This window comes from Bison bison, unplaced genomic scaffold (assembly GCF_000754665.1).
Source record: "Bison bison bison isolate TAMUID 2011002044 unplaced genomic scaffold, Bison_UMD1.0 scf7180017864185, whole genome shotgun sequence".
Lineage (NCBI taxonomy): Eukaryota > Metazoa > Chordata > Mammalia > Artiodactyla > Bovidae > Bison > Bison bison.
The window spans coordinates 593,753-603,761 of NW_011494757.1; the positions used below are offsets into that span (position 1 = coordinate 593,753).

Consider the following 10,009-nt stretch of genomic DNA (forward strand, 5'->3'; position numbering starts at 1 on the left):
AACGTTAGTGCGTAAAAACAACCCCATAATTGAAGATTTAGACTCTAAAAAAATGAAATAGAGCCTTCTACCGATCTTCCAATCATATCTAAAAGACCTGTCTCCTGCTTTGATAGTCATCATTACAATTTGTGCGTGAGTTTTACGGGCATTAATGTAGGCTTTCAAAATTCACTGTTCCAGGGGAACAAAATATTTGAATAAAAAGTGTTAGGTTTCAGGCAATGAACCGATGATATATTTACGGCACGTGTGTGCTGCCCAGAGCTGGTAGTTGATTGTTCACACCTGAGTGTGTCTTTAGGCATTTTGGCATATAAGTCCGCTGCTCCTAACTTTCCATTTCTCAAGTGGGATTTCGTTTCCAGTCTCAGCCAATGAAGCCTTCCTCGGGATTAAGAGGACTCTTAGTCCTTTTCTCTTTGACATGGACTTGTGCTGGGGATTGGTCAGGTATGACATATTTGCAGAGGAGGATTTTTTTTAAGTGTTGAAAGATGGAGCTTTCAAAGTGGCTTTTGAATTACTTATGATTTTGGTCTCATTGAATCCTAGCAATAGCTGAGGATACATATAGTGAAGGAGGTTTATTTTAGATGCTTGATCTTGAAATGTTTTCTGAGACTCAAGAGTCTGCCCCAACTTGAGAGCTGCTTTTCTCAACTCCCCTTCTCTTCTGACCCCTTTCAGAGCATGTCAGATTCCTGGGGCTCAAATACTTGAGGTGGGTTGAATGTAAGGAGCGTGGGGTGGCCGGGAACATAAGGAGACTTCCATGGGCTGCGGCAGGACCTCAGGACTCTGTGAATGTGACATGCTGGAAGGAAACCTTATCTAGGACTCCGTTGTCCTTGACATTATTCTTCATAAATAATCCATTGTGGCTGAGAGGAAGAATTCAGCCCTTCCTATGTGGAGTGATCAACTGTCTTGGTTTTCCTTATGCTTTCCTGTTTTAGCGCTAAAAGTCTTCCTTCCTGAGCAAATGGGATGGATGATTGCCCTATGCATGAACTTTGGTTTGTCAGTTTCTGATGTCCAACTTTCAGAGTTTCCGTAAGAATGTACATGTTCTCATCAAGTTACCTGTTTCACAAGGCCACCCAGATCTGCTGTGTGAGCACTGGGAAGGGTCGTGGTGTGTTTATTGTACACTTTTCTTTCCTTTACTTAGGAAATATTTTAGAAGACAACAATAAAATCACATAAATACTCATTGACCCACTCTCCAGCTTTATGAAATCCACAATAATCGGCTACACTTGCTTCCATTTTAATTTCTGGTAGAATCAAAGTTCAGGTAAAGTTGAAGTCCCCATGGCCACCCTTGATTCTATTCTCTTCCCTCTTTGCCCAGATGGAAGCTTGGTCATTTTGCATTTCTCTATGCATTTTATAATTTTATGTGAAATAGATGGATCCATAAACCCATGTTTTGCAGCCACTCAAAACTTTTATTTGTTCCATCCTACAGCTTTTGTTGTTGTTCAACACTATTTAGAGATTTATAAGTGCAGGCTTGGTTTACGTCTTCTCTGGTATGCTACTGAGTGAACGCACCATAAACCGTCTTCATTTTTCTGTTGATGGGTGGAACATGTCCACGTTCGTCTGTTACATGTGATGTCTGTACTTGGGCATTTTTTTTGCATGCCCAGGATCATGAGGCCACAGGTGTGCAGGTCGGAAAACCAACTCTCTCTTACCCTATTGTTCTCTAACGAGGTGCGACAGTTTAGTTTTCCCAGCAGAATGGCAGCTGTTCTCATTTTCACCAGCACTTGCTGCTTGCAGATATCTTACTTTTTGACAATCTGAGGGGAAGATAAGACTAACTCAGGCTGAGTTTTTTTCTGAACTTTTAAATTTTTAGGTGATAATAGATTCATATGTAACTGTGTAATACTTAGCAGTTGTATAAGACATGCTACAGACAGATAAGTGTACCTTTTACTCAATTCCATCCAATGGTAACATCTTGCAAAACAGAGTGCAATATTACTTTAGGATGTTGACATGGCTACAGCCAAACCGCAGAACATTTCTGTCACAACCCCTCAGGCTGCCCTTCGACAGTCACATCTACTCTCCTGAATTCCTCATGCCGCCTCGCTTCCCTCCCACCTCAGTCTCTCATCTCTGGCAACTATACATCTATTCTCCATTTCTCGAATCTCATCATCTCGAGATGCCCCCTAAATGGAGTCATACAGTAAGTTAGTCCCAGGGACTGGCTTTTCCATTCAGAAAATTGCCTGGAGGTCTGCCGACACTGTGTGTATCAAGGCTCCATTCTTCTTTGTGATGAGTAGTATTCCATGGCATGTTTATACCATCGTTTAATCATCCACCCATTGAAAAGCATCTGGGACATTTCTAGTTTTTTGCTATTATGAACAAAGCGGTTATAAACATTTGCATATATTTTGTGTGAATGTACATTTTTATTTTCCTGGGATAAATGGAGTTCGATTTCTGGATCATATGGTTGTGGTTGTTTAGTTACTCAGTCATGTCTGGCTCTTTTGCGACACCACAGACTGCAGCCCGCCAGGCTCCTCTGTCCCTGGGATTTCCCAGGCAAGAATACCTGAGTGGGTTGCCATTTCCTTCTCCAGTTCATCTTCCCCACCCAGGGATCACACCCACGTCTCCTGCACTGGCAGGCAGATTCTTTACCAGTGAGCTTCCAGGGAAGCCTGGCTCACACGGTAGTCATACGTTTAGGTTTTAAAGAAATCTAGAGACTAATTTCCAGGGTGGTAATATTTTACATTGCCACCAACAGTGTATGAATGGTTCAGTTTCTCCACAGCCCTGTTAAATATGACTTGATGTCATATTTTTATTTTAGCTACTCTGATAGGTATATAGTAATATCTCCTTGTGATTTTAATTTATATTTAAATAATGGCTAATGGTGTTGGCTAAGATCTTTTCACGTGCTAATTTGCAATCTGTGCATCCTCTTAGTGAAAAAATTACATGTTATATAATTTTCATTTGGTTGGTGAGTTTTCAGTATCCTCTGAGGCTCCTTTTAGTATTCCAAGTCAACTAAGAAGATTTATGTTAAGTGAAGACCACATAAATTGCCAACTTGACTCTTTATATCTCACGTCCTACCCAATCCAGTAATTTTAAGGTATTGTGACATTCTTCTAGAACCTAGCCCACATAGAAAATTATATTAGAAAATGATTCCCTTTCTCAGATACAAAAATTACTGTCCAGTTATATTTAGCAGGAAAAGAGGAGGCACCACAGACACTCAGCTTCTATAGAAGCAGAGTTGCTCGGTTTTAGTTTTTTGGACAAGTCATTATTGCTTCATCAGCCCTTACTTCATCCTTTTACACACCACGAAGCTATACATTCAAACGTGGAAACACAGGCTTGCTTAGAGGAGCTTCAGTTGAACCTGGGAGATCAAAGGCGCTCTATGCTGCAGAGCGAAAATGGTAGGACATTGATAGCTACAGTCTTATGATGCCAGCTCCACAATGACTTTGGAGAACCAGATCAGAAGATTTTATTTCATATCGAAGGATGTATGTTTAGTATGGGTATTTTCAGAGGATGAAGTAATATGCTGAGACCATCTTTAGCAGAATTGCTCAGCTCTAAGGCTTTTTTTTTTTTTTTTAACTTAGCAGAAGAATGATGCTGCAGTTCATGGGGTTGCAAAGAACTGGTCATGATTTTGTGAGTGAATAACAGAAGGATGTTCTCTTTGTTTATATTAACTGTGCTAAAATTTTCTGGGCTGATTTGTGTGACAGCAACACTAACAGAAAGTGTTTCTTTTCTCCTTCTTAGCTGTGAAAGTACGCTGCAGCTACTTTTGGTTCTATGCCAAGATTAAACCCACACTATTTCACAATTTGTACATGAATCCTGATGAAGCATTTTTAGGAAATGACTGCCCTGTAACCTACGTTTCACCAGATGCTCATTATGAATTTTTCTACTATTCTAATAAATGTGGCATCATAACCAAAGTAAGAGGAATGGCTATTTTACCTAAAACCTGAATGTTGTATGGTTCCTTCAACAGCCCCCAAACCAGAAGTCATCAAGTTTTTATCTATAATATGGCTGGACTGATTTCTCTAATAGTCACATTCAGGACAGAGGAAATTAATGAAGGAGATGATAAATACTTATTTTCTTGTTGGGTAATAACTGCAAACTCTAATGTGAACCTTGTAGATATAAAATCTAGTTAGTGACAGAAAAGTCAGGAAGATGGCGAGTTAGAAAGTTTCCACATCTCACAAGCTTATCATGTTACATTGCAGCATATAAAGTGATATATTACAGTTTATAAAGTTTGGCCTGGTGCAGTCAGAAGGAGGAAATAACATAGTTAAGCATCAGAAGGTTTTTCAAAGTAGATGTCTCACATTCTCCAGCCCCACCCAATCCCGCTGACCAGAGACTTTGACGGGCCTTACTGGGCACAGTGAATGATCAACTATACCAACTGCTAAAAAAGTCTGATTGGGATTTTGGCTTAATTTAAAAAATGTTAGCAGCCTACAAAAGTTTGCTGTAAAATTACTTGCTATTTTGCTCCCTATCCCAAATGGAATATTAAATAATAGAATTTTCCAGTCTAGCTGAATGTCAAATATTGGGTTCCACAGAAAGCAAAATTTAAGGTGGAGTTGAGCATGCAGGATGTTTTATTAAGAAGTGTCTATTTTTATGCCAGTACCATAACATTTTGATTAATACAGCTTTGTAGGGTAGGTTTTTTCCCAAGAGGAAACAGTTCCATTGACACAGCTATAGATTCAGTGTGTCTGTGGGAGGGACCACGCTGAGGCTCATCTTTTGCTGCCATCCTGAACCAGATGGAGTGTGACTCGTGATGCCCCCAGCTCTGCTTTTCTCTCTTGCTTTGACTCTTCAAGGTTTCTGCGGTCAATACAGCTTCAGGGTAGTTTCTGTTTCCTGTGAAAAGTATCACTGGGGTTTGGATAGGGATTGTGTCTACTCTATGGACGGATGTGGGTAGTATGGATATTTGAACAATCTTAATTCCTCTGATCCACGATCATGGGGTAGCTTTCCACTGTTTGCCTTCAATTTCCTTCACCAAAGCCTTGTGATTTTCGGTGTTAGATGTTCTACTTTCTCAGTTAAATTTATCACTAAAGATCTTATTTTTTGATCTATTGAAAAAATGGGACTTTTTCCTTTATTTTTTCCATGTATTTTGTTGTTGTTGTACAGAAACACAACTAAGTTCCCCGGGATTTATGTGAGTAGAGGCAGCTCCCAGGTTCCAAAGTGCATTCACACGGGCTTAAAGCTCATACTCTCTACAACTAAGCAGTATTCCAGTTACAGCAGTGTTTCTCAAAAGGAGGTATAAGCAAACTTTCTTGAATTTGAATCACAGAGATCCTTTTCTTTTGGTTCACAAGTGCTGCCTGCCTCTTCTACACAAGCATTCTGCCAGACTTTAATGCTTGTGTCCATTTAGAAGATGGCTTAGTTTCTCATGAATGGAGGTTGACTGTGGTCACTTTTAGAGAGCTCGCAGGACCCATAACTTCCTATTCAAATAATTAAGTTTCCCGAGGCTCTTGAGACAAACATCTGCTTAAAATCTTTCTTTGTCCCTTTAGACTTTCCAGGAGACTCTTCTGCTTCAGACTAAAATCAAGTATATGTCAAGTAACTCCGGAGACACAGCTGAAATGCCCGTGTCGTGTGTCGTCACGAAACAAGCATGGTATGCCAGACTTCTGCCCTGGTTCCCGGCTCCATCTTAGTTTCCAAGATGAGAAACCGACCCTGAGAGATTAAAAGGCATAACTGGGAGGGAGAAAAGACACAACCCTATTGGTAACATCAGTTTGTTGATTCCTGGCCCTATATATTTCAGAGTTATTTCAATTGTCTTCTAGGAAAAAGAGTAGCCTGCCGGGCTCCTCTGTACATGGAATTTTCCAGGAAAGAATACTGGAACAGGTAGCCATTCCCTTCTCCAGGGGATCTTCCAGACTCAGGGCTTGAACCTGGGTCTCCTGTCTTGCAGGCGGACTCTTTACCATCTGAACCACCAGGGAAGCCCTGTATATAATACCAGGAATACTGAAAAATGGAATGACGATTTTTTTTTTTATATACAACTGTCAGAGTCACTGAAAATCTGATGTATCTTAACCAGCTCTTAATCAAATCTAGCTATTTTGAAGTGTGAACCCACATTCAAGGTTCCTGAAAGAATTAAGAAAGTCTAAATGATAGTATATGAACTCACTGAAGATTCAAGGTCAGCATGCTGGACTCAAGATGTAGGGAGAGAGATGGAACATGCTAGAACAGAATCCATAGGTTAAGATTAATTTTTTTGGTATCTTACCAACTTTTAAGAAAGCCTGTAATAATCAAGCTTTTTAGATCATAGCAACTTTGATCAGGTCTTGGCAAACTTCTGATTGTTGGTAGGACTTTATTTGGATAATTTTTCTGTTAGGTTCTTCTGGTTAAAACCTTGAACTGAGTTTTTTTTTCCTCTCAGTGATTACAGAAGAGCCTTACTACATAGTGTTCTTCTCATAGATAATAACGACAATAAATAACAACTAACAGTTATTAATCACCATATTCCTGCACTGTTCCAACACTGTATAAATAGACTTGTTCTTCGTGACAGCTCAATGAGATAGATACTATTATGCCAATTTAGGGGTAAGGAGATGGAGGCACAGTGAAATTATTTACCTGAGACCATTTTCTGGTAGATGGTAGAACCAGGAAGTAAACCCAGAGTTTGGTTTCTAAGCCCGTGTTACTCAACACCACAAACACCGCCTGTGAAGTTCTGGAACAATAAGCAGAAATCAATCCATCTACTAGTCATAGGAATTTGGTCTGAAACTCAGTTTTGGAAACAGTAAGGTCTGAATAGATCTTGGATTCATGTGATATTTCTATATTTTCTTCTCTCACTTTAGTATGTACCCTTTTAATTTTTTTTTTTTTTTAGCATGTACCATTTGTCAAATGAAACTGAAAGTGGAGATGATGAAACCAGCTCTGAAGACATGGAAGTTTCTTACATAATGCAGTCACAGTAAGGGTCCTCGGAACTGGCGTTTTATGATTTTGTCCACGCATGTCCTAGACAAGAGCCAATGCAGTTGACAAGGAAATGTCCCCTGTTTGTATTAAGGCATTTTGTGCCTGAAAAGCTTCCAGTTCAGGGCAGTTCATGCGTTCCTTCCTGTGTTTGTTGGACATCTTGCTGAGCATGTGCTTTTGTTAATATGTCACTAACTTCCAGGGATCCCATTTAGGTAAGAGCTGTCCTTCTGGGGTATCATATGAAATTCCATGATAAATGCAAAGATGAAAGAAATATCCATCAATTCCAACATCAGTGGAGTTCTAAATCTTAAAAAAAAAAAAAGTGTCAAACTGAACCTACAAAGTGAAGGCTTAGATGTGTTGGTAATCCCTGGTGACGTGAGCTCAGAAGTGCCATAATGCTGGGTGGTTACTTCTTCCAGGAAGGACAGAATACCTTCAGGCAGTACAGTTCTTTCTCCTTGAGCCACATCTGAAGGGATATTAAGATAAATCCACAGGCATGTTGATTTGGGGTTATCAATAAAGAGGTGGAGCTATGCAACTAAGTATCGGGGTAGTCTTAGAGAATTTCAGTTGTACCTCATAGTTTAGCGAGGAATCATTACACACTTAAGGATATTGTCCCAAGGGTAAAATGTTTTCCTTTCTCTCGAATTCTCTTTTACTTTTAATCTATACCCTCTCTCCCATCCACACCCCCACACATATAAACTGCTTTACTGATGAATAGCAAGCTCATTGAAATAGTTAAATAATGTTTATATTGGGACTGATTTTAAATTTTCTTCTATTTCAGGAACGATCTGAATACTATATTCTCTCTGTGTGCCAAATGATGTAACTTACTAGAAGGGAAGAAATGAGATCTATGTTCAAAGGCAACTTCTGAAATGACTGTTTAGGACTGAAGATTTAGTGTGTTGTTTTATAGAAATCAGAGGAGCTGGCATGGAACTGAATGATACCCAATTGTCTGTTTCAAAAAGCTAATTTTTTATTTTAAATCAAATGGCATGTTGCCTTCTTATCTTTTTTTTTTTTTTCAAAAAGACACTACCCCTGCTTTTAACTCCATGGAGCCTTATTTATGAATAAAGTGTGTTCTATTACCTGTCTGTAATTATTGAAGGGCTGTGTCATTTTAAGCTTTGACGCTCACTATAAAGAGGTTTTTAAGGGCAGAATGACTAATTCTTCCCTGCTTGGTGGCTGATTCATAAGCTTAGCTAAGATTTACAACTAGGTGGATCATTTATTCATTTGATGAACATGCTTTCATGGAATTTACATTTTGGTAGGGCACAGACTATTAAAAAAAAACACATAATCTATAAATTCCAGGAATGGGGTAAATGCTACTTAGGAAAAAAGCCTGGCAGAGAAGGGAGACTGCTAATATCCGGGTGAGGGCTGCTCTTCTGCGCATGGCGTCAGGAAATGCCTGCCCGGAAGGTGGCTGGCAGAGACCCGAGGGCCGCGAGGGAGTGAGCCGCGCAGACCCAGGCCCAGCGGGTTCACAGCAGGCAGGAGCGTGCGGTCGGAGGGGAGAGTGCTAATAAACCAGGAGACCCTCCTCCCCAGAACAAGGGGAGTGGAGAGGGCTAGCCTCTCAAAACTGACCTGACAACCTCGGTTTTACTTGAAACAGCAGGGCGAGTCACCGGAAAGCCTCGGAGTGCCGAGAGCGGACAGGCGGCTCGGATCGCCCCGGCTGCTGCGCGCGGAGCAGACACCAGGGGGCGCAAAGGCCGAGCTGCTGTTCCGTCGCTCAGTCGTGTCCGACTCTGACCCCACGGACTGCAGCCGGCCAGCTCCTCTGTCCTCGGGATTCTCCAGGCAAGAAGACTGGAGTGGGCTGCCATTTCCTCCTCCAGGAAAGGCTGAGTAGGGAAACCAAGACGAACGCTGGTACTCTTGAGTGGGAGGGTAGGAGGGCTTGGTAGACCAGTTCTCAGAGTTCTCATCTAGGGGCCATCTTTCCCTTCAGGGCACTAGACGAATCTGGAGAGGTTTTTTTTCTTGCAATGAGAGGTGGTGTTAGTGGTGGTGTGTTGCTTAAGGCTACGGGGCACCGGCCAGTGATGCCACTAAACATCCTACAGAGAGTAAGACAGCACTCCCTACCTCCGCCCCCGCCCAACACACACAACAGAGAATTTCCTGGGTTGAAGTTGAGAGCCCTGGGTTAGGTAGAGCAGTGGAATAAACAGAAAGTGCCCAGATTTTGAAGAGATATATACCTGTATAGATATATCAATATAATCTGAGAAAGATTTGCAAAGATTTGGTTATGGGGGTATAAGAGAGGAATCCAGGAGACTTTACGATATTTGAGCTCTTGATGGGAATACCAGACCACCTGACCTGCCTCTTGAGAAACCTGTATGCAGGTCAGGAAGCAACAGTTAGAACTGGACATGTAACAACAGACTGGTTCCACATAGGAAAAGGAGTATGTCAAGGCTGTATATTGTCACCCTGCTTATTTAACTTCTATGCAGAGTACATCATGAGAAACACTGGGCTAGAGGAAGCACAAGCTGGAATCAAGATTGCCAGGAGAAATATCAGTAACCTCAGATATGCAGATGATACCACCCATATGGCAGAAAGTGAAGAAGAACTAAAAAGCCTGTTGATGAAAGTGAAAGAGGAGAGTGAAAAAGTTGGCCTAAAGCTCAACATTCAGAAAACGAAGATCATGGCATCTCGTCCCATCTCTTCATGGGAATTAGATGGGGAAACAGTGGAAGCAGTGTCAGACTTTATTTTTCTGGGCTCCAAAATCACTGCAGATGGTGATTGCAGCCATGAAATTAAAAGACATTTACTCCTTGGAAGGAAAGTTATAACCAACCTAGACAGCATATTAAAAAGCAGAGACATTACTTTGCCAACA

At 41.0% G+C, this 10,009-nt stretch overlaps 1 protein-coding gene across 1 annotated transcript; it reads left to right on the forward strand.

Annotated features, from left to right (window-relative positions):
• The first annotated feature begins 350 nt into the window (after positions 1 to 350).
• On the forward strand, positions 351 to 8,228 carry LOC104991298 (oocyte-secreted protein 1). Its single transcript, XM_010843715.1, has 5 exons — positions 351 to 453; positions 3,820 to 4,001; positions 5,640 to 5,746; positions 7,007 to 7,093; positions 7,907 to 8,228. The coding sequence occupies exons 1-5, from the start codon at positions 378 to 380 to the stop codon at positions 7,944 to 7,946; spliced, it is 492 nt and encodes a 163-aa protein (XP_010842017.1). The 5' UTR covers positions 351 to 377; the 3' UTR covers positions 7,947 to 8,228.
• The last annotated feature ends 1,781 nt before the right edge of the window (positions 8,229 to 10,009 follow it).

Coding starts and splice junctions, on each gene's coding strand:
- LOC104991298 (XM_010843715.1), top strand. CDS start 378: ATGAAGCCTTCCTCGGGATTAAGAGGACTCTTAGTCCTTTTCTCTTTG. Junction 4,002..5,639: donor AATGTGGCATCATAACCAAA/GTAAGAGGAATG, acceptor TTGTCCCTTTAG/ACTTTCCAGGAGACTCTTCT. Junction 7,094..7,906: donor TCTTACATAATGCAGTCACA/GTAAGGGTCCTC, acceptor CTTCTATTTCAG/GAACGATCTGAATACTATAT.